The sequence below is a fragment of the Rana temporaria genome, chromosome 2, assembly GCF_905171775.1.
Source record: "Rana temporaria chromosome 2, aRanTem1.1, whole genome shotgun sequence".
In the NCBI taxonomy this organism is placed as follows: Eukaryota; Metazoa; Chordata; class Amphibia; order Anura; family Ranidae; genus Rana; species Rana temporaria.
In genome coordinates, this window is record NC_053490.1 from 133714263 (window position 1) to 133739346 (window position 25084).

At 43.9% G+C, this 25084-nt stretch overlaps 1 protein-coding gene across 10 annotated transcripts in view; it reads right to left on the reverse strand.

Annotated features, from left to right (window-relative positions):
* The window catches only part of SMARCC2 (SWI/SNF related, matrix associated, actin dependent regulator of chromatin subfamily c member 2), a 113899-nt gene that overhangs the window by 87608 nt on the left and 1207 nt on the right, over positions 1-25084 (reverse strand). For all 10 annotated transcript variants that reach the window (XM_040341106.1, XM_040341110.1, XM_040341103.1 and 7 more), the window contains exons 2-4: positions 14375-14494; positions 12744-12829; positions 70-151 (exon numbers count right to left, since the gene is read on the reverse strand). In XM_040341106.1, the coding sequence (XP_040197040.1) occupies positions 70-151; positions 12744-12829 (168 nt within the window). In that variant the 5' untranslated portion in view covers positions 14375-14494. The remainder of the gene's footprint in view (positions 1-69; positions 152-12743; positions 12830-14374; positions 14495-25084) is intronic.

Below are 25084 nucleotides of genomic sequence, written 5' to 3' on the forward strand. Positions count from 1 at the left end.
ACAGATATTTAAAGTGTAACAGAAATCCCACATTATATCACAAAATAAGTAAAAGAAGGATGACACTACCTGCACAAGGGACTTTTCAATGGTCATGAACATCTCCACATTCCGGTCCATACGAGATGGGTTTTGAAAGTCAAACCTGCGCCTGAGAAGTTATAAAAAAAAATTATATAACTAAATTACTGTAACTATGAATTAAACCCCCTACCCAAAACAAATGTTACAGTAACTGCTAATACAATCTAGTGAGCTGAGCAATAATATAACCTCTAGCTACATAAAAGAAAACTAGTGTGGACTTCCCCAAATATAACTCTAGCCAGCTTGGCTTTCAATAAAACATCTTAAGACTACAGAGGAACTCAGAGCTAAACAGCCTTATTAAAAAGATGAAAGCAATGGGTTTCTAAGCCTGAACAACATTGTCACAAAAAAAGAAAACATTTTAAACTCTAAAAATGATTAGTCACCAAGGGTCCAGAGGTGACAGAACCCCTTCAGTATACAGCTACACAAAGTGCAGGGGCTTTATAGATGACATCTATAGGACACAAATCATTGCATCCATTTTCATTAATAAATTATTAATTTAACTTAATTCTGCTAGTGTGGGTACCTGAAATTTGACAGCCTCTTGGAACCGACTGTACAGAGGGTTTAGACTGGGGAAGTGAGGGTATGGCTGGTAGAACAGCTCTTACAGTGATGAAAATAAGTATTTGAACACCCTGCTATTTTGCAAGTTCTCCCACTTGGAAATCATGGAGGGGTCTGAAATTGTTATCGTAGGTGCATGTCCACTGTGAGAGACTTAAAAAAAATCCATACATTTTTTTTTTTTGATTAACTATTTATTTGTGTGATACAGCTGCAAATAAGTATTTGAACACCTGAGAAAAACAATGTTAATATTTGGTACATTAGCCTTTGTTTGCAATTACAGAGGTCAAACGTTTCTTGTAGTTTTTCACCAGGTTTGCACACACTGGAGGAGGGATTTTGGCCCACTCCTCCACACAGATCTTCTCTAGATCAGTCAGGTTTCTGGGCTGTCGCAGAGAAACACGGAGTTTGAGCTCCCTCCAAAGATTCTCTATTGGGTTTAGGTCTGGAGACTGGCTAGGCCACGCCAGAACCTTGATATGCTTCTTACAGAGCCACTCCTTGGTTATCCTGGCTGTGTGCTTCGGGTCATTGTCATGTTGGAAGACCCAGCCTCGACCCATCTTCAAAGCTCTAACTGAGGGAAGGAGGTTGTTGCCCAAAATCTTGCAATACATGGCCCCGGTCATCCTCTCCTTAATACAGTGCAGTCACCCTGTCCCATGTGCAGAAAAACACCCCCAAAGCATGATGCTACCACCCCCATGCTTCACAGTAGGGGTGGTGTTCTTGGGATGGTACTCATCATTCTTCTTCCTCCAAACACGGTTAGTGGAATTATGACCAAAAAGTTATATTTTGGTCTCATCTGACCACATGACTTTCTCCCATGACTCCTCTGGATCATCCAAATGGTCATTGGCAAACTTAAGACGGGCCTTGACATGTGCTGGTTTAAGCAGGGGAACCTTCCGTGCCTTGCATGATTTCAAACCATGACGTCTTAGTGTATTACCAACAGTAACCTTGGAAACGGTGGTCCCAGCTCTTTTCAGGTCATTGACCAGCTCCTCCCGTGTAGTCCTGGGCTGATTTCTCACCTTTCTTAGGATCATTGAGACCCCATGAGGTGAGATTTTGCATGGAGCCCCAGTCCGAGGGAGATTGACAGTCATGTTTAGCTTCTTCCATTTTCTAATGATTGCTCCAACAGTGGACCTTTTTTCACCAAGCTGCTTGGCAATTTCCCCGTAGCCCTTTCCAGCCTTGTGGAGGTGTACAATTTTGTCTCTAGTGTCTTTGGACAGCTCTTTGGTCTTGGCCATGTTAGTAGTTGGATTCTTACTGATTGTATGGGGTGGACAGGTGTCTTTATGCAGCTAATGACCTCAAACAGGTGCATCTAATTTAGGATAATAAATGGAGTGGAGGTGGACATTTTAAAGGCAGACTAACAGGTCTTTGAGGGTCAGAATTCTAGCTGATAGACAGGTGTTCAAATACTTATTTGCAGCTGTATCATACAAATAAATAGTTAAAAAATCATAAATTGTGATTTCTGGAAAAAAAAAATTTGATTATGTCTCTCACAGTGGACATGCACCTACGATGACAATTTCAGACCCCTCCATGATTTCCAAGTGTGAGAACTTGCAAAATAGCAGGGTGTTCAAATACTTATTTTCCTCACTGTATATAAAGTGAAACTCATATACTTTATATAGATGCGTTACATACAGAGTGATAAATTTCAAGCATTTCTTTCTTGTAATTTTCATGATTATGGCTTACAGCTAGTGAAAACCCCAAATTCTATATCTCAGAAAATTAGATTACAAAAAAAATAAGGATTTTTAATACAGAAATGTTGGCTTATTGAAAAGTATGTCCATGTACAGTATAGTATCCATTCAACACTTGGTTGGGGCTCCTTTTGCATGAATTATTGCATTAATGCGGCGTGGCGTGGAGGCGATCAGCCTGTGGCACTACGGAGGTGTTATGGAAGCCCAGGTTTCTTGGATAGTGGCCTTCAGCTTGTCTGCATTGTTGGGTCTGGTGTCTCATCTTTCTCTCGACAATACCCCACAGATTCTCTATGGGGTTTAGGTCAGACGAGTTTGCCGGCCAACCAAGCACAGTGATACCATGATCATTAAACCAGGGTTTGGCATTGTGGGCAGGTGTCAAGTCCTTCTGGAAAATGAAATCAGCATCTCCATAAAGCTGCGCCGACTTTGGACTTGATAAAACACAGTGGACCAACACCAGCAGATGACATGGCTCCCCAAATCATCACAGACTGTGGAAAATTTAGCATTTTATTTGGAAATCAAGGTACCAGAGAGGCACAGAATCCAAGTTGCATGAGGTCCAGTGTGAAGTTTCGGTGATGATTTGGGGAGCCATGTCATCAGCTGGTGTTGGTCCACTGTGGTTTATCACTATTAACCCCCAGCATTAGTGTCAGCCAACGCACTAAACTCCCAGCATTGGTGTCAGCCGATGCACTATTAACACCCAGCATTGGTGTCAGCCGACGCACTATTAACCCCCAGCATTGGTGTCAGCCGACGCACTATTAACCCCCAGCATTGGTGTCAGCCGACGCACTATTAACCCCAAGCATTGGTGTCAGCCAACGCACTATTAACCCCCAGCATTGGTGTCAGCAGACGCACTATTAACCCCAGCATTACTCCCCACACTCCACAAATACCCCCCCACACTTCACAAATACACCCCCCCACACACGCACTTCACAAATACCCCCCCCCCCCCCCACACACACTTCACAAATACGTCCCCCCCACACACACACTTCACAAATACCCCCCCACACACACACTTGACAAATACCCCCCCCCCCCACACACACACACTTCACAAATTATCAACCCTAGTCATCCACTAAGGACTTTGCTCAGCCTCTGTGTGATGGCTAGCTTACCTCTCCTCCTGGCAGTCAGCTGGTGGCCTGATCTTCTGTCTCACAAGTCCTCCCCTCCTGTCAGATTCTGGCTTCATCACAGGTCTAGTGGCAGGGCATACTGAGAACGACACAAACTTCCGCCCCGAGGTGGCAGCAGGACCCTGGGGCCGGGCACAGCCTCCAATGTCGATCATACCTAGGTGGGCGAGGCGATGGGTGGAGCCTCTCTCCACTCTGTTCTCGCTCTGCTCTCCTGTGCTGTCTGTTTTCCTATGCTGTGCATGCTGGGCTGCAGCAGTATGCAGGGGAAAAGACACAGGAGACAAAGAGAGAAAGCTCCCAAGACGTGCGTGCTGCCACATGTGACACAAGCAGGGGCAAGGAATAAACTAGGGGGGGCGATCGTTCCCCTCTAGCGACGCCACTTCACCTGACATTACAGGCACTTTGGTGCCCCCCTCCTCTGCGGTGCCTAAGTATGATGCATCCCACACACCCTCCCAGGATCGACCCTGCCTGCAGACCATTTGTAACCGGTACTTTGAGACCTCTGTCAGAGAATCTGTGGGTACTGTCAAAAGGAAGATGAGAGATACCAGACCCAACAATGCAGATGAGATGAAAGCCTCCATCAAAGCAACCTGGGCTTCCATAACACCTCAGCAGTGCCACAGGCTGATCGCCTCTATTCCACGCTGCATTGATGCATAAATTCATGCAAAAGGAGCCCTGACCAAGTATTGAGTGCATACTATACTGTACAGAGAGAGAGGGGGAGAGAGAGAGAAGGGGGAGATAGACAGAGGGGGGGAGAGAGAGAGGGGGGAGGGGGAGGGGGAGAGAGAGAGGGGGGAGGAGGGAGAGAGAGAGGGGGAGGAGGGGGGGGGAGAGAGAGAGAGAGGGAGGGGAGAGAGAGAGAGAGAGAGAGAGAGAGAGAGAGAGAGAGAGAGAGAGAGAGAGAGAGAGAGAGAGAGAGAGAGGGGGGGGAGGAGGGGGGAGAGAGAGAGAGGGGGGAGGAGGGGGGAGAGAGAGAGAGGGGGGAGAGAGAGAGAGGGGGGGAGAGAGAGAGAGGGGGGGAGAGAGAGAGAGAGAGAGAGAGAGAGAGAGAGAGAGAGAGAGAGAGAGAGAGAGATGTAATGAGAGATGTAATGACCATTTTTTATTTGATTGATTAAGTTGGGGCAACATTCCGGGAATGGTAATAGGAAGGACAGCTCAAGGCAAAATCAATTGAATCTGACAAATTAAGAATTCTGTGTTTTACATGAATGATAATGGAAGAATATTCACACATACCAGTATTAACAAGAAAAAGTTATAGCACCTTATCCATAGACTGTAACATAGCAAATGCAGAAGAAAAACATATTGTACAAGTATCTGACTGGGTCACTCCAAAATGCAAAATGCACTAACAGGCCAGGTTTTATGTATTACTTTGGGGAGATGCAGACTAGAATACTGCAATCACTGAGCAGCAAATGATATCACCTGTCATGTATTTCAGTTATCTTGCAAACCTGGCCTGTTAGTGGGCCCTGTAGGGCAGGGTTGATGATCACTGGTATAGGGTGCCGACCGCCCTCAGGATCATGTTTCCCTCGTTTTCGGACCATGTTGGAGATGCAACTCTGCCACCGGTACGTATCAACATATTTGGTGGGATTGTGATTTGATTCGCCCTTTCTGGAACCAGGTATTCCAAGTTTATTCGGATTTGTATGACAAGCCCCTCCTTCCCTCACCTTCTATTGCCCTCCTATCCATTCTCCCTGCTACCTTCAAGTTGCAGAAGCATACCCTCCTTAGGTTCTGCCTCAGTGCTAGCAGACAATTGATTTCCAGACATTCGAAGTCACCCTCACCCCCGTCTCTGGCTGAGTGGGTGAATGAGATGAATGGGGTGATGCTTATGGAAGAACTGCAGGCTAAGTCCCTAGACAATCATGCCAAAATCTCCTTCACCTGGGGAGTGTGGAGGCATTACTCCTCCTCAGACAAGCTCAAAAGTAGATTGCCACCCAGCTTGAGTGTTCTGCCGCCGCTGGCGCCTTAGGAGAACTTGGGAACACTTGGTAGATCCACGGCGCGGGGAGCCCGGGCACACCGCCCCCCCCCCCTTCCCTTTCCCCTCCCTTCCCCCTCCTTACTTTCTTCTCCTTTGCTTTTTTCTTCAAACTACTCTGTCCCTCCTCTATCCTTCCTGACATTTCTATCGTCTTCCACAGACCGACTTGGTCTGGCCAAGATTATCTTCTCTTTTACTTCCTGCAATCTGTGAGTTCATTGGCCTACCACAGACTGTGTAAGTTGTGTGAACTTGTTGCTACCTCACTACTCTTTGTACTCCTGCCATACCTAGTTTATATGTTCACTTCCGCCTGGCCCTGGGCGCAGCAGCCTCCCAGAGGGGCGCCTGGGTCGGAGGAAGTCCCTGATAGATGCAGAGTACCACGAGGCACAGGTGCTTGTATAATTACTTTTACTATGTAGCAAAGTTTGTTCATACTGGATTTCATGATGTGGAATGTTAATACTCATTATTCGGAGGACTGGCCCGCTTACATGTTGGGTAGTCGGTTCATGTATTCTTTTACTGCTGTCAAAAAATGTTCTTCTTAATACAATCTTATTGAACCTACAATCCAGTGCTGGAAAAAAAGAGATTAATGACACTCTTCCTTTAAAGAAACTGATCTATGTACATAGAGGGTGTCCGTTCAAGTATGAGAAGGTCTGGAGCAGATGGCTGACGGATGCTGAAACGCGTACTTGATATGTTCATCCCTCATCTCCCCTCCCCCCCCTTTTTTTCCTTTTTTTTTCTTCTTTATTATGTGTTGGCTTCACTTCTGTTGGGTATTTAGCTTTCTGTCACATGGGTACTTCAATGTGTTTATGTATGTACTACTATTTTGGTCACGATGGCTTATATCGATTTATGTACCATGCATATACTTCACTTCACTGAGTCAAATGCCTTTTCAGGGTGAAAAGAAGCAATAATTCCAGAACAACTATTAGAGTGTTGTATCACCAAATTAAGGAAGAGGCATTGGAGATTGATGTTGCATCCTTGCCAGACATGAAACCAGTTTAGTCAGCCTGAACAAGGACATCCAAAACACGAGAAAATGGGTGGCTAAGATTATGGCATCAACATGGTTCAACAGGCTAGGATTTTAGCATCAATGTTCTGTATGATGCAAAGTCCTCTAGATCCTTGCCTGACTTGGGCAACAGAACAATGACAGCCTCCAACACAGACCTGCGGAGGGATCCCTGGGAGCTGAATAGTTCAAATACAGCATTAAGCCTAAGAGCCAGAAGCTCAATATATTGAGAGTAAATTTCAGCTGGTATAACATCGACCCTGGTCTGTAAGTGGCGAAAGGCTTCTTGCATTTCCTCAAGAGTTATAACCAAAATATAGGTGGTCCCTAGCAGAAGCCTCTAGTGAAGGGAAAGTAATCCCATCCCACATAGTGCAGCTGTACTATAGTTGGCTCTGGAAGTATATAAAGCACAATAGTAGTCCATGATGATGGAGGCCGATTTGTTCTGGGATAGGGAGAACCTGTTCATGTGGATCCCAAACCCTCTGAATATTAGTAAACTCACCCTTGGCTAGCCAGGCCAACAATTTCCAATTTTTATGTATAATTGTTAAATCCGCGCTTAGGAAATATTCCTGGGCAACTGCCTCCCCTAGGGATCTGAATTGTGTAAAGGATGTGTGGTATTGGGGTAAGTGGCGCTACCCTCCAATTAGATAATAGTATGGGTAGAGATATGGTTAAATCCTTCCAGAGGTTAACTTGTAGTATTGTTATTAAATAAGATCCACTTCCTCTTAAGTGACTATATCCAAACTGATAGTGAACCTTCCAAATTGGTTATACTTAATAGTTGTGTCAAAGTGAAGCCCGTGAAGAGCGAGTCAATGTTTGGGTCGCTCTTCCTGGGGGCCAGTCAACAGGGGATATATATACACTAAGTGGTTGCTACACGTTCAATCCTTCCTTTAATGCTCTTAGAAAGTCGTTGATCCTCAGAGGTTAAAATGTTCAGCAGTAGTAAGCCTGGACTGGATTTTGCACAGTTGCACAGCATCAATCTTGCAAGTCAAGGCAATCTGGAAGACAGTAATAGCCACCATGACATCTGAGATACCAGGCACCTGAAAGTCAGTGCCATTCACAGGGTCAGTCTGAGACACCATATTGGAGACAGTTCCAGGGCTGCCACCTGTAGTCGCGGGCTAGGTGAGTCTTGAATACAAGAGGGAAAAACAAAGTTTCTTACCCCACCTTAGATCTCCACAAAGGTTTGTGACACATCTGGAGCAGGATTCAGGATTCATGGCGAACGGTAAATCCAGAACTTGTTCCAGCAGAGCTCAGGGATAAGCGTCCGGTCAGAGCGCCATTCTGGCTATATCCCCCAAACTGTCTCCATCAATAGACATTGTCTGTCAACTGATGGATGCCCAAACACTTTCAAATTGCTTTGTATCTATTTCCAGCCTCATGCAGATCAACTACTCTTGATCATTTGTCTTCAGAAAGTTAATTCTTGAGAAGCAAGGTACACATCAGCTGATGCTTCTAATGAACAGCAATCTTGAGCCCCATTAAAATTGGAGCCATTTGTTGTGAAATTTAACAGGTCAAATCAAATGACAAGTCGCAGCCTATTGCCAGCGATAGCACTATTCAAAATCGGTGAAACGCTGACTTTGCAGTGCCGCACTGATTTGCAAAAGTAGTTCCTGCACTACTTTTGGCGATTTTGGGTGCGACTTCAATAGTCATGTGTGTATGAATCCGCACAGATGTCTTTCAAATAAAGATGCATGATTTCAAAGCCGCATTTAATGAGAACGAGGGCCAAAATTATTTAGTGCCTTTTTTTTCTTTATCAAAGTAGCTCTAAGGCTGGTTTCACACTGGTGCGACAAACGCTCCGACATTGGGAGCTCATGTCGCATGAAAATCAATGTTTCCCTATGGGAGCAGCCTTAACTGGTCCGACACATGGCGGTCCGACTTTGAAAATGCTCCCTGTACTACTTTGGTCCGACTTTGATCCTACTTCAGCCCATTGAATATCATTTAAAGTGGAAGTAAACCCACCTATCATTTTCAGCCAAGGAAGCAGCCATCTTGGCCTATGTTTTATCTTCAACTGCCATGGTGCTGCACATGTGATCAGTTTTGACACCAGCCATTGGATGGTTTGATAGTTTGGTTGAGAGCACAACCAATGTGACAGTTAGCCACCCGGCATGCCGGAAATGTAACTGCTTTTTTAAACGGTTAAATCAATGGGTTTACTTCCGCTTTAAGTCGGATAAAAGTTGGACCGCCGTCTTGCATGATCTGACTTTGGAATGCATACTGTGCTCTGCTGATCTTGAGGGGGAACTCCACTCCAAATTTTAAATAAAAAAACAGCATGGATTCCCCCTCCAAGAGCATACCAGGCCCTTCGGTCTGGTATGGATTTTAAGGGGAACCCCTACACCAAAAAAACAGCGTGGGGCTCCCACAAAATCCATACCAGACTCTTATCCGAGCATGGAGCCCGGACGGTCAGGAAAGGGGGTGGGGATGAGCAAGCGCCCCCCCCCCCCCTGAACCATACCAAGCCGCATGCCCTCAACATGGGGGTGGGTGCTTTGGAGCAGGGGGGCGCACTGCGGCCTCTCCACCCCCAAAACACCTTGTCCCCATGTTGATGAGGACAGGGGCCTCTTCCCGACAACCCTGGCCATTGGTTGTCAGGGTCTGTGGGCGAGGGCCTTATCGGAATCCGGGAGCCCCCTTTAATAAGGGGGCCCCAGATCCCGGCCCCCCACCATATGTGAATGAGTATGGGGTACATCCCGGCCCCCCACCATATGTGAATGAGTATGGGGTACATCGTACCCCTACCCATTCACCTGGGGGGGGAAAAGTGTCAATAAAAAAAACACACTAGACTCTCCGGAGAGCGCGGAGAAGACACCTGAGAGTGGGAGAAGAGGCCAGAGAGAGCGGAGAAGTCGGAAGAGACCCCCGAAGAAGTCAGTAGAGGACCCCCGGAGCTGCCTAATAAATTACTTTAAAAGTAAGTCTAGTGTGTTTTTTTTATTGACACTTTTCCCCCTAGGTGAATGGGTAGGGGTACGATGTAACCCCTACTCATTCACATAGGGTGGTGGGCCGGGATCTGAGGCATTAAAGGGGGCTCCCGGATTCAGATAAGCCCAGACCCAGACCTCAACAACCAACAGCCAGAGTTGGCGGGAAGAGGCCCTTGTCCTCAGCAACATGGGGACAAGGTGCTTTGGGGGGGGGGTGTCGCTCGATCGTCCCCATCCCCTTTCCTGCCCAGCTGGGCTGCGCGCTCGGATAATGGTCTGGTATGGATTCTGGGGGACCCCACGCTGTTTTTTTGGCGTAGGGGGTTCCCCATAAAATCCATACTAGATCGAAAGGCCTGGTATGTTCTTGGAGGGGGAATCCATGCCGTTTTTTTATTTAAAATTTGGTGAGGAGTTCCCTCTCAAGATTCATACCAAACACAGTGCCTGGTATTGGCGGGGATCCAAGTCGGATCCCCATTCATTGAAGTTGGATGCATCTCTTTGTATTTCATGTGTTATAACACTATATTGTAAACCTGTACTCTACTGTATGACAATAAAACTTTTGTAAAAGAAGTAGGATGCATCTCTGACTACAAATTGCAGGACAAAGTCAGATAAACGGCATAAACCACACCTCAAATTAATTTAATTAACTGAACTCCAGATGTGCAAACTACTGGCTCCAATTACCTTTTGTTGAATTAGTCTATGGTGTCACTTTTTCCTCCAGCACTGTAAATGTTTAATATGTGTTTTTTCAAAGACACCAGAAATTAGAATTGTTTGTGTGTTATCAGCTTAAGAACATTATATTTGTCTATTGTTGTGATGGAATGAGGATCAGATCACATTTACGGCAAATTACTGCAGAAAAACAGTTAACAGGGTTGTAAAGGCAAAAAAAAAAATTCCCTAAATAGCTTCCTTTACCTTAGTGCAGTCCTCCTTCACTTACCTCATCCTTCGATTTTGCTTTTAAATGTCCTTATTTCTTTCTTCTGTCGTGCTCGCCCCCTCCCTTGAGGGGGCGAGCAGGAGAGTCAGGACACCCACTAACACGCAGCTCCTTTCTTTATCTGCAACGTAGAGAGCATCCTGACTCACCTGCTTGCCCTCTCAAGGGAGGGGGGGAGCACGACACTCCACACCAGGGAGAAAGCCTTGCATTACTGTGTGGAGTTACAGACAGAAGAACAGGAAGTGAGAATTTCTCAGAAGAAATAAGGACATTTAAAAGCAAAATCGAAGGATGAGGTAAGTGAAGGAGGACTGCACTAAGGTAAAGGAAGCTATTTAGGGAAACATTTTTTTACCTTTACAACCCCTTTAAGGCCAAGGGGTTTACATACTTTTTCTTGCAGCTATAGGTGTTTTGGGCACATTGGCTGAAAACAGTCCTAGAACGTATTCAAACATCTCTGACTAGAATATTGTTTATTGTCCTGAAACATATTGCCCAGTAATGGTTGTCCCACATACCACCCACGTTTGACCAATGGAAAACCTCAATCAACTCCATTTTGTAAAGAAAAAACATATATACCAAAGGTTTGCTTACAAAAATAAAAAATAAATAAAATGGTCGACATGACTGGGTTTACCAGCACTAGCACGTCTTACTATAATCCTGTATCACTTCCTTAAAGCGCAAGTTCATTTTTTATGAAAAAAAAGTTAAAGATGAACATCTTTAGGCTTCCCACCCGTCTGGTCCCTGCTGTACTAACCACTCCTCTCCCCCTTCTTTCTGCAGGGCTTCCAGGATGGATCTGAGTGATTCTGATAAGTCAGTGCCAGCACAGAGCCAAGATCACTTTCAGATTGTAGAGCATCACCGACTCTAAAAAAAGATACTGGGATCATGACTGCAGCTGCAGCCATGGCCCTGGTATAACCACTCAAACTGGCGCTGTGGTATAACAGCCAAACTCCAGCTCACACTGCAGTTACACAAGCAGTTTCAGCAGTGGTGTCGAACTCAATTTAATCGCGGGCTGCACCAGCATAATGGTTGCTCTCTAAGGGCCAGTTATATCTGTAAGACTAGATGCCCAAAGCATCAGAAGTCAAGAGTCCCCAACCATCCCTTACATCACAGTGCATCCCATTATCTTGTGCTCCTGCTGGGGAGAAGATGGGGCAGAGCTGGGTAGCAGAATGTGCAAGGTCTGGAAGAGGACCAGAGGGATGGAGTCAGCTGCCCAAAGCTGCTAAATGCTGAGACAAGGGAAGGCGGAGACAAGGGGGGTGCTGTGGCTGCAGAATCTGGGAGGTGTGCGGTTGTCCTCTCTGCTGCCTACTGCTGAGACAAGGCAGGGCGAAGATGAGAGAGGTACAGCAGAGGCAGGAGAGGAGCGAGGGCCACATAAAATAGCCTGGCGTGCTTGATTAAGGCTGAGGGCCTTGTATTCAGGTTTTACATGAATAAATAAAAGCTGATCATCATAAACACCCCCTGTCAATGGTTAATGGTTTGTCTCAACACTCAACAGATAAAGCTGTAGGAAAGCTTGTTCTGTTGAAAAACTGACTGTCTGGATTACCAGTTGAAAATAAAGAAAATAAAGCCTAAAATAGAAAATTAATACAACCATCACATCGAAGAACTGGTAAACTGCAATATAATAAGTGTCTGGCTTTGGGTTTAATACCACTTTGATTTAAAAAAGGAAATGTCCTATGAGTACATGTGCAGCATGTCCAATGTGAATAAAGCCTTAAAGAGGCGATTCACCCAAAAATGAAAGTTCCGCTTTAAGGTCCCTCCTTACCCTCCCCCCTCCGCACAGTCTTCTGGGAGACGTCACAGGTCCCAGAAGACTATGGGACCATTCACAATGCGCAGTGCAGCTGCACAGCCGGGGTGCCCACAATTGAGTTGCTGGTGCTGGAGACAGAACACAGATAAAAAGAACAGCTCGGGTGAGCACATCGCTGGATCCTTGGACAAGTAAGTGTCTGTTTATTAAGTCAGCAGCTACAAAACTTGTAGCTGCTGACTTAATAAACACAAATATGACTGGAGCTCCTTTTTAAGCCACAAGACAATATATTGAATATTATTCTTACCATCCCTGGTCACTCTTGAATTTATAAGCAGCAGCAAGAATATGGCACAGAGAACCTCCCACCTTGAAATCTAGAAAGCATTTCATCTGTAATGCAAAACAGTAAATAGAATAAGAACTCAGTTTAAACTTATTGCATAATAAATTGTAAACTAGATTTATGATGTTGCACACACACAATACTTCTGAGTATTCATGTTCAAGAAGCAGTAGCTATTATATCGTGGCTTTTTCTGTACCCAATACAAGAAAGCTTGTCCATAAAGATGGTATATGTCTGACTACACAGACATCACGTTCAGCATCATACTGCTGTCAAAGGTGAAACCAGCAGAATAATGCAAGGAACCCAGTGGGCAGTGCCTGCTGAGCTGAATAACCTGGTGTATTACACACAGCTCACCAAGTAATTGGCAACACATAGGAGGCAACGTTTTCCAATATAAGATACAAGTTATTTAAAATTAAACTTCAAGTAAAATAAAAAAAAACACTTTCTCCTAAACACACCTAAAACATTTTTATTTAATTACTAGATTTTGGTTAAAGGGGTTGTAAAGGTATGTTTTTTCACCTTAATACATTCTATGCATTAAGGTGAAAAAACATCTCAGCATTTGCGGCCCCCCTGAGCCCCCATTTACTTACCTGACCCTTCGAAAGTTCTGCGCCGTGAACGCGCAGGCTTCTCGGCTCATTCATTGGTTGATTGAAAGCAGCGCAGCCATTGGCTGGCGCTGCTGTCAATGACATCCAATGACGCTCGCATAAAGGTGATGGGTTCTTGCGAGGGGGAGCCGAGACAGCTGCCGAGGGACCCCAGAAGACCAGGTTTGGCGCCACTCTGTGCAAAACGAGCTGCACAGTGAAGGTAAGTATAACATGTTTGTTATTTTAAAAAAATTACTTTTCAGACACCCATCCAATGTTGTTGCAGCTACAGGAGCATATTCAAAGTTTATCAATTTTGGTTAAGAAGGGCATTTCATTACCATGCTTTTCTCACTTTTCGGACACCCATCCAATGTTGCTGCAGCCACAACAGCATGTAGAAAGTTTACTCTTTTCAAATACAACAGAACCACATTAATACCCCACACATGGTTTGTTTTCTCTAAAAGATGATATTAGATTACCAAAAACGATGGGATTATGGAAACAGAGTGCATTATGGCAATTTTTTTTTTTTACAATTTAGGACACATGGCTGCATTTTGCCTCTCTTAGATACCATTGTGCCCCATAATTCAAACAAACTACTTTTGGTAGAATGGTCCGACGATGCAGTCCCTATGTTTTGCCTGCAGACAACTCTAAATTGAATCTGATCTAGGTGCTACCATACATTTTCTTCCCTCCCGAGATACAGACCACGGGTCTAAGGCCTTTTTATCCCTACACCCTTTTTTTCCCTTTTCGTTACCCCCTGGTTGTTTTGTTAGGTTTGCTTTCATTCCAAAAAACAAGATGGGGAAAATAAATAACACTCAGACATGTTTGACATATAATAGAGCTTTATTTTACAAATGGAAACTGTATAATGACATTCAGCCGTTACATTATAATGTTCATTTAACCAATCTCGTTTATTAAAAAAAGGATTACATACATATTAAAAAAAAGTATACTTGCCGGCAATTTAGTGAGCGGTGCATTGCTGACATGTTTTCCAAACACCTCTTCTTGAAACTGTAACAGCTGAACTACCAGGCTTGACAGGGACTTGTTAGTAGGAGGCTCAGCCTGAATGTACTGCAATGAAAAGCAGGCAACAATGGTTTTAAAATCCTAGTCATGTGATTTTACCCAGCTATGATACAGTACAAGCCTAGAAATCTTTTGTAGTCGTCTTTCTGTGTTATATAAACCTGCAATGATAAATGGGTGAATACAATGAATACTGAAATCCCTGTATTAGGTAGCTAATGGATAGGTCACATTATGGACAGACAATGCTATGCATAGCTTGTGTGCTTGAAATCCCAGGTTTATGCATCTGTCCTGGCTATTTTATGGGTTCTATCTTACCCTGATCCAAGATGAAGAATACAACTTGAAGAGTGAGACTCCACCATTGCAGGAGGCCGAGTTAGGAACTCCTACTGAAGTGCCTAAAATTGCTTCAGAAGAAACCAGTTTGTAAATCAGCCAGCCAAAGTCCATCCAAATCTGAAGGATAGGTCATCAGAGGAAGCCTGCTTTAATTGTAGTAATTTTCTTTAAGCCTGGCACACACGGGCCGAATATCAGCTGGTTCAACAGAAACCATTCAACATTTAGCCCGTGTGTATGGCAGCCTGTCCGACAGAAACTGGTTGAACGTCCAGCTTTTGTAGAATGGGCATGCCAGAAAAACATCTGCAGATCAGCATCCAATCAGCGCTTACAGTGACCTGTGTGTTCCAGCGGGGGGCATAGTTAGTACCGAGACCTCCTCGCAAGTTCCTCGGTTTATTTTCATTCAGCCCGCTGGGCTGAATGAACAGAGAACTCATGGTATGTACCAGGCATTGGCCTTAAGCTGGCTATATACTGATTGAGGCTGAACGATAAAAAATACAACAAATTCCTCCATCTACACTATACAGCGCAGATGGACACATTTCCCACTGTGCCTATTGCATTTTGACAGACAGCCCTGCTAGCTGTCAAAATACCTGAACAGATGCAAACACTTTTTGGCTAACATTTTTCCACCTGGCTCCTTTGTTGTTCATCAGAAACCAGCATGCATCTTCAGCTCTCCATTCTTTGTGTTGCCTGTTACAGACATGGCAGAACAGAGAACTGATTACTCCTAATTAACTTGTTAAAGCGGAGGTTCACCCGCACATGACACTTTTTCCCCCTAGATGGATGCTCGTTTTGTCTAGGGGAATCGGCTAGTTGTTTTAAAATATGATCCGTACTTACCGTTTACGAGATGCATCTTCTCCGCCGCTTCCGCGTATGGGCTGCGGGACTGGGCGTTCCTATTTTGATTGACAGTCTTCCGACGGTCGCATCCATCGCGTCACGATTTTCCGAAAGAAGCCGAACGTCGGTGCGCAGGCGCAGTATCGAGCCGCACCGACGTTCGGCTTCTTTCGGCAACTAGTGACGCGATGGATGCGACCGTCGGAAGCCTCTCGGAAGACTGTCAATCAAGAAGGAACGCCCGCTCCCGAAGACCCATACCCGGAAGCGACGGAGAAGATGCATCTCGAAACCGGTAAGTACGGATCATATTTAAAAACAACTAGCCGATTCCCCTAGACAAAACGAGCATCCATCTAAGGGGAAAAGAGGAAAAAAAAACACAATTGGGTGAACTCCCGCTTTAATATGAAGCAGCATCTGCTCCATTTTTTATGTTTGGAAGAGTGGCGTTAATCCCCCTATTTTCCTTACTCCTCTCCCAAACAGGTGACACACCCAGTTCCTGATTGATCTTCACTGAAATTTAGATAAATGTCAACACATTAAATTAATTTTAAAAATAATGTTCAGTACTTTTAAATATGCAGCTTTATGCAATATCTTGTGATCCAGTCATGAAAGCACTTCCTGTTATAAGATGACAACGCTTTGTTCTAGTCTTACAGTTGTCTTCATTTGTTGGCCCTCTGTCACACAGGCTTCTGATGGAGATGACAGGTGGCTGTTTTATTGCACATCACGCAGGCAAAGTCCACTTTTGTCACCATCAGGAATCTTACCCTAAGGAATGCCAAACGGGCCATCACTGGAGTGGATGGAGAAAGGTTATGGCAGTATAGACCCTGCAGGAAATCAGTAGCACTGAAATTCTACAAGGGTTTAAAAAAAATGGATAGCCAGAATTACAAACCCTTCAACACTGATCTGCTGTGGCTTCCCTGCAGCATGGGTGCAGTGCAGGGTACCGTGCACCAAAGATGCTGCACACAGGACTTTTTCTGAACTTTCAGAAAATGCACCAAAACTGCACAATCGAATGGAAGTCTATGGCAAAGCGCAGGTAACCCACACATGGGTACAATGCGCTGCACCTGCACGGCGAGGAAACTGCAGCAGATCAGTGCGAGAGGGGTTCTCAGTGAATTTTCACTGGCGCTGCAGCGTAGCTATGTGAACCGGCTCCAAAGAAAGCCGTTTTGGCTCACATGCCATACGAATCGGATGGGGTTCAAAGCGCATATACACTATATTGCCAAAGGTATTGGGACACCTGCCTTTACACACACAACAGTCTTAGTCCTTAGGGTTCATTATTGAGTTTATGGATGTTGCTTTCTGCACTGGTCCAAATAATTTACTGGAAGGGGAATTAGGGTGTGGAGTTGTTTTTCAAATGTTGGGCTTGGCCATTTAGTTCCAGCTAAGGGAACTAAGTGGACGTAAACCCTCACATTTACCCAGTGAATTGAACCGTCTCAGATGATACACAGAGATGAAACAAATCTCCCTACGTAAGTTTTACATGTATATCTGCTGTCTTCAGCTTTATATACTGTGTTGAAAGTTCAGATCGCGTTAGAAGATTTTCTCCTGGATAGCACTGTAGTGACGCTGGGGAATACAGCAAAGACAGCTGATTGGAGGAAAGGCACACGCCCCCCTCTCCTCATAGTCAGAGACTTTGAGAGCTGATCTTTGAATAGTTCAGCACGCTGCTAATTTATTTGTAGCATCCCCCCCAAAACAAAACGAAGGCTGCTTTTATCATATGTAATGGAGAACTTGTCAGAAGTTATCATTCTGATAACAGAAGAACTGAGCAGGAGACAGCTATGGGACATAAGGCTTTGGAGAGAGATAAAAAAACACTGCAGATATATGTGACCAGCTCAAATTTCATGAATCGTGTTTACATTTACTTTAAGGCATCAGCAAGACATTTTGAACAATTTCATGCTCCCAACTTTGTGGGAACAGTTTGATGATGGCCCCTTCCTGTTCCAACATGGCTGCACAGCAGTGCACAAATAATGTCCAAAAATACACGAATAAGCGAGTTTAGGGTGGAAGAACGTGACTGGCCTGCACAGAGTCCTGACCTCAACCCAGTAGAATACCTTTGGAATGAATTAGAGCAGAGACAGTGAGCCAAGCCTTCGCATCCAACATCAGTGCCTGACCTCACAAATGCTTCTGGAAGAATGGAAACACATTCCCATAGACACACTCCTAAACCTTGTGCACAGCCTTCCCAGAAGAGTTGAAGCTGTTATAGCTGCAAAGGGTGGGTCAACGTAATATTGAACCCTGCGGACTAAGACTGGGATGCCATTAAATTTCATGTGCGTGTAAAGGCAGGTGTCCCAATACTTTTGGCAATAAAGTGTATGTGAACAGAGCCTATTGCCCTGTACACACGAGCGGAATTCCCGTCGGAAAAAAGTTGGATGTTTTTTCCAAAGGAATTCCGCTTTGGCTTGCATACACACGGTCACACAAAAGTTCTCTGAACCTTCGAGCGTTAAGAACGCAGTGACGTACAACGCTACGACGAGGCGAGAAAAAGAAGTTCAATGCTTCCGAGCATGCGTTGAATTGTTTCCGAGCATGTGTGTTTTTTTGTTTTGTTTTTTGGTCGGAAAAGCATACAGTCGATCGAATTTCCCAATAGTAATTTTTTCCGTCAGGAAAATTGAAAACCTGCTCTCAATCTTTTGCTGGCGGGAATTCCGATAGAAAAAGTCCAATGGAGCATACACACGTTCGGAATTCCCGACCAAAAGCTCACATCTGACTTTTTCTGTCGGGAATTCCGACCGTGTGTACGGGGCTTAAGGCTACCTTCACACTAGCCTCCTGCATTGGGTTTCCGTCTGCACCATCACCACAACATTGCCATTATGGTGCCTGTCCAGATATGCCGAAAGGCTTTGCCTGGCCCTTGGGTCCAGGCAGAGCAATTCAGCACATCTATGCATGGGCAGGATATTTCCCGCAAGTGCACAAGTGCGGGAATATCACACAACTGCACTGATTTACAGGGAAAACCCAAGCGCGTGCAGATGTGCCGCAGGGCTTTCGGGACCTGTATCCCTGCAATATACCTGGGTAAGGAACCTCACCTTATCTATTAAAAATTACATTTTAAATACCTAACACTTGTCCCTGTATAAAAAATTCTTACTAGTCCATGAAGTCTAGCGGGGTAATGCTTACCAGCAAAGTTCCCACTACATCGCTCTCCTCCTGCGTCGCCATCTTTAATTTTGATCTGGCACATACACACCATGAGCCTCTGCCTACTCTATGGAACCTTATAAAGCAGGGGGTCTCCAAAGGCTAGCAAAGGGCCACATCTGGCCCTCGGGCCGCAGTTAGGAGACCCCTGTTATAGAGAGACCTGCGGCATGTCTACATGTGCCAGATATCCCTGTGCATATGGAGAACCGCCTTGTGTCTTCACCAGTAACATGGCAGAGCCCCTGTGGCATGTCTACGCATACTACATCACACATCCCAGGAGACAGTTTGTAAAATGTTGTACATGTGCAGAAATTCTGCAGGGGCTCGGGCATATTACTGGTAAAGACCCAAGCCGTTTCTGTGCAAGCACAGGGAAGGTTTACGTCAGGGCTCGACAAATCCCGGTCGCCATGGCGACTAGAAATAGTGTCCTGGCGACTTGGCTTGTGAGCTGGCGCCATCTGGTGGTGGCCGTTGGTATTACAAGTTAAGCATTACAAGTTAAACAGCAATTCTAATGTAATTTTTCACTATTTTCACTGCCATCTCCTTCCCTCTAATTAGAACCCCCAAACATTATATATATTTTTTATCCTAACACCCTAGAGAATAAAATGGTGATCGTTGCAATACTTTGTCACGCCGTATTTGCGCAGCGGTCTTACAAGCGCACTTTTTTGGGAAAAAATTACACTTTTTTTAATTAAAAAATAAGACAACAGTAAAGTTATCCCCATTTTTTTTATATTATGAAAGATAATGTTACGCCGAGTAAATTTATACCCAACATGTCACGCTTCAAAATTGCGCCTGCTTGTGGAATGACGACAAACTTTTACCCTTTAAAATCTTCATAGGCGACAGGTTGCATGTTTTGAGTCACAGAGGAGGTCTAGGGCTAGAATTATTGCTCTCGCTCTAACGATCGCGGCGATACCTCACATGTGTGGTTTGAACACCGTTTACATATGCGGGCGCTACTCACGTATGTGTTCGCTTCTGCGCGCAAGCTCGTCGGGACGGGGTGCGTTTTCTGGCTCCTAACTTTTTTAGCTGGCTCCTAGATTCCAAGCAAATTTGTCAACCCCTGGTTTACGTCATTCTCGCCTAGGTGAGGATTGTAGATATAAAGTAAAAAAAAATAATGAAAACATAGTATTTTTTTATTTTTTGCAATTGTGTAAGAATGATGGGTAGGAGAGAGGATCATAAGGAAGAGGGTGAAGGTAAGCTTTAAAGGGGTTGTAAAGGTACAATTTTTTTTCCTAAATAGCTTCCTTTACCTTGGTGCAGTCCTCCTTCACTTACCTCATCCTTCCATTTTGCTTTTAAATGTCCTTATTTCTTCTGATAAATGCTCACTTCCTGTTCTTCTGTCTGTAACTCCACACAGTAATGCGAGGCTTTCTCCCTCGTGTGGAGTGTCGTGCTCGCCCCCTCCCTTGGACTACTGGAGAGTCAGGACGCTCTCTATGTTGCAGATAGAGAAAGGAGCTGTGTGTTAGTGGGCGTCCTGACTCTCCTGTATTCCAGGGGAGGGGTCGAGCATGACACTGCACACCAGGGAGAAAGCCATGCATTACTGTGTGGAGTTACAGACAGAAGAACAGGAAGTGAGGATTTCTCAGAAGAAATAAGGACATTTAAAAGCAAAATGGAAGGATGAGGTAAGTGAAGGAGGACTGCTCTAAGGTAAAGGAAGCTATTTAGGGAAAACAAATTGTACCTTTACAACCCCTTTAACAAACTGCTTTTTGCAGAAACTCACTACAGTTCATTTACATGTTTTCCTAAGGGACACGTTCATATCCATGATTTTTTTTTTCAGCTGCTGCGCATTTGTAAAGGGCAAGGACTTTTTAACGCAAAACGGTGCAATTTTTTTTTTTTTGGTTCAATATACTTCAATGGAGAAGCTGCAGAAAAGCATATAATGCCCCGGATTCAGATACAATGGTGTATCTATCTGGGGGCGTAACGTATCTCAGATACGTTTACGCTGCCGTAATTTAGGGCGCAAGTTTCGTATTCATAAAGAACTTGCGCCCTAAGTTACGGCGGTGTAATGTATGTGGTCCGGCGTAAGCCCGCCTAATTCAAATGTGGATGATGTGGGCGTGGTTTACTTAAATTTAGTGTGACCCCACGTATTTTACATTTTTTACGAACGGCGCATACGCCGTTCGTCAAAGAATCCCAGTGCGCATGCTCGAAATTACGCCGCAAATCGTCATTGCTTTAGACGTGAGCGTAACTTACGTACAGCCCTATTCGCGAACGACTCACGCAAACAACGTCAAATTTTAAAAATTCGACGCGGGAAATAGGATACGCCTCATATAGCAGGGGTAACTTTGCGCAGGAAAAAGCCTAACGTAAACGACGTAAAAAAATGCGACGGGCGGACGTCTGTTTCTGAATCAGCGTATCTACCTAATTTGCATATTCCTCGCGTAAATCGACGGAAGCGCCACCTAGCGGCCAGCATAAATATGCAACTAAGATATGACGGCGTAAGAGACTTACGCCAGTCGGATCTTAGCCCAATTCCGGCGTATCTTGTTTTCTGAATACAGAAAAAAGATACGCCGGAGCATCCTAGAAGTTATGCGGCGTATCAATAGATACACCAGCGTAACTTCTTTCCGAATCTACCCCAATGTGTTTTTGCGGCAATTTGTGTTTTGTAATCTGCCCAACAACAAATTGGCCCAAAAAAAAATAAAAAAATTCTATTTATTTTTTTTAAGGCTATTATCCGACTAATCGAAACAATAATCGACCAACTAATCGATTATGAAAATAATCGTTAGTTGCAGCCCTAGAATGATGCTGCATCTGGATAACAAACATTCTTATAAGACAGAAAAAATCTAAACCTTCACATGAGCTGATTCAGCTTTCACTTTTGTTTTTTGCTCCATACAATTTAAAAGACGTGTTCAGACAAATGAGAGACATGGGTTGTGAAGATCAGCAGGAATGCCTGTTGTCTCACTGAATACACACTAGGTCAAAGGTAACCGAGGATTATATCCACAAAACCACGTGCAGTTACTACAATACACCCGTTTGTAAACATTACACTCCAATCTGCTGCATTCACTGTCACTGCAAAAATATTCTCTGCTGCTCCTCCAATCACAATACACACAAATGACAAAATACATGGACGGGAAATGATCGATATGGAATGACACCAATCACTACATAGAACTGGTAAATATGACTACATATATATTATATATGGATCAGCCTAAATGTGGCATCAATGTGCACAGGAAGAAATCTTTATACAAACTTGTGGATTATTTATAAAGTAGTCATCATATATGTTGGACCCCATATCTGGAACAGAAAATTATATATCATGTATAGTGGACTATAATGATTCTAGGTCACGACGGGAGGATTCTAGGTCACGACGGGAGGATTCTAGGTCACGACGGGAGGATTCTAGGTCACGACGGGAGGATTCTAGGTCACGACGGGAGGATTCTAGGTCACGACAGGAGGATTCTAGGTCACGACAGGGGGATTCTAGGTCACGACAGGGGGATTCTAGGTCACGACAGGAGGATTCTAGGTCACGACAGGAAGGTTATATATCATTGATGGTGGATAATATATCATGATAGGAGAATTATTAATCATGAATAGAGAGTATTTTATATCATGAACAGACTATTACATTTGTGCTCATAAGTTTACAGAATTTATGATTTCTTGGCCATTTTTCAGAGACTATGAATGATAAAACAAAAACTTAGACTCATTATTAGTGTTTGGCTGAAGCCATTTATTATCAATCATGTGTTTACTCTTTTTTAAATCTTACTCACAACAGAAACTACCCAAATGACCCTGATCAAAAGTTTACATACCCTGCTGATTTTGGCCAGATAACATGCACACAAGTTGACACAAAGGGGTTTGAATGGCCATTAAAGGTAACCATCCTCACCTGTGATCTGTTTGCTTGTAATTAGTGTGTGTGTGTGTATAAAAGGTCAATGAGTTTCTGGACTCCTGACAGATCCTTGCATCTTTCATCCAGTGCTGCACTGACTTTTCTGGATTCTCAAAGGATCTGCGGGAAAAGGTAGTTGAACTGTATAAAACAGGAAAGGGATATAAAAAGATATCCAAGGAATTGAGAATGACAATCAGCAGTGTTCAAACTCTAATTTTTTAGCATACACGACCAATTTTCACGAAGGGGAAAAAGACCGGCGGGGAAAAAAAGAGGACAAGTTCTCTTTTTTTCCCCTGCAGTTTTCTCGTCTGGAAAACTGCGATGGAGCATACACACGCCCGGTTTTCCTGGCCAAAAGCGGTCATGCCAGTTTTCCTGATGGGAAAACCAATCGTGTGTAGGAGGCATAACATGACAATGATCCAAAACACAAGGCCAAGTCGACCTGTCATTGGCTACAGCAGAATAAAGTGAAGGTTCTGGAGTGGCCATCTCAGTCTCCTGACCTCAATATCATTGAGTCACTCTGGGGAGAACTCAAACGTGCAATTCATGCAAGATAGCCCAAGAATTTACTGAAGGCTTTTTGCCAAGAGGAATGGGCAGCTTTACCATCCGAGAAGATAAAGAGCCTCATCCACAAATACTACAAAAGACTTCAAGCTGTCATTGATGTTAAAGGGGGCAATACACGGTATTAAGAACTGGGGTGTGTAAACATTTGATCAGGGCCATTTGGGTAGTTTCTGTTGTGATTATGATTTAAAAAAGAGTAAACACAGTTGTTTTATAATAAATGGCTTCAGCCAAACACTAACCATGGGTGAAAGAAAAGTTTTTGTGTTATTTATATTCTCTGAAAAATGGCCAAGAAATTAAATTCTGCCAGGGTATGTAAACTTATGAGCAACTGTATATATCATGATAGAAGAATTATATATCATGGATGGTGGATTATATAACATGATATGAAGTGTGTGTGTGTGTGTGTGTGTGTGTGTGTGTATATATATATATATATTTTATGGTAGGAAGGTTATATATCATATGAGAAATATATATCATGAATGGAAGATTACATATAAAATAGGCATCATGAATGGTGGAATATATCTCATGACTGAATATCATAATAGAGGAGTATATGTAAAAGAGGCATTGTGAATAGTGGCTTACATATCATGACTGTAGGATTATACATCACGGATGGTGGATTGCATATCATGACTGTATGAATTATATATTGTGATAGAATTATAGATCATGGATTAGATATCATGACTGTATGAATTATATATCATGATAGAATTATAGATCATGGATTACATATCATGACTGTAGGATTATACATCACGGATGGTGGATTACATATCATGACTGTAGCCTTATATATCATGACAGGAGAATTTATCATGGATGGTGGATTATAGATCATGACTGTGGGAATATGTAGGACATATAAGATGTCTGATCTGTAGAGAAGAGCAGTGTGGTATATTCAGGATGACCTCCTCCCCCCCCTGTCAGGGTAAGTGAGGACAGTGGTCACATGACACATGAATGTACAGATGTGTGACCTGCCAGGTGATGATTTTGGAGATGACAGTTGCCATGCCATGCTGTGTATGGAAGGTGATGATTTTGCAGATGACAGTTGTCATGCGATTCTGTATATGGAAGGTGATGATTTTGGAGATGACAGAGTTGTCATGCCATTCTGTGTATGGAGGATGAGTTTTGAGATCACAGTTGTCATGGCATGCTGTATATGGAAGGTGATGATTTTGGAGGTGACAGTTGTCATGCCATGCTGTGTATGGAAGGTGATGATTTTGGAGATGACAGTTGTCATGGCATGCTGTATATGGAAGGTGATGATTTTGGAGGTGACAGTTGTCATGCCATGCTGTGTATGGAAGGTGATGATTTTGGAGGTGACAGTTGTCATGCCATGCTGTATATGGAAGGTGATGATTTTGGAGATGACAGAGTTGTCATGGCATGCTGTGTATGGAAGGTGATGATTTTGGAGATGACAGTTGTCATGCGATTCTGTATATGGAAGGTGATGATTTTGGAGATGACAGAGTTGTCATGCCATTCTGTGTATGGAGGATGAGTTTTGAGATCACAGTTGTCATGGCATGCTGTATATGGAAGGTGATGATTTTGGAGGTGACAGTTGTCATGCCATGCTGTGTATG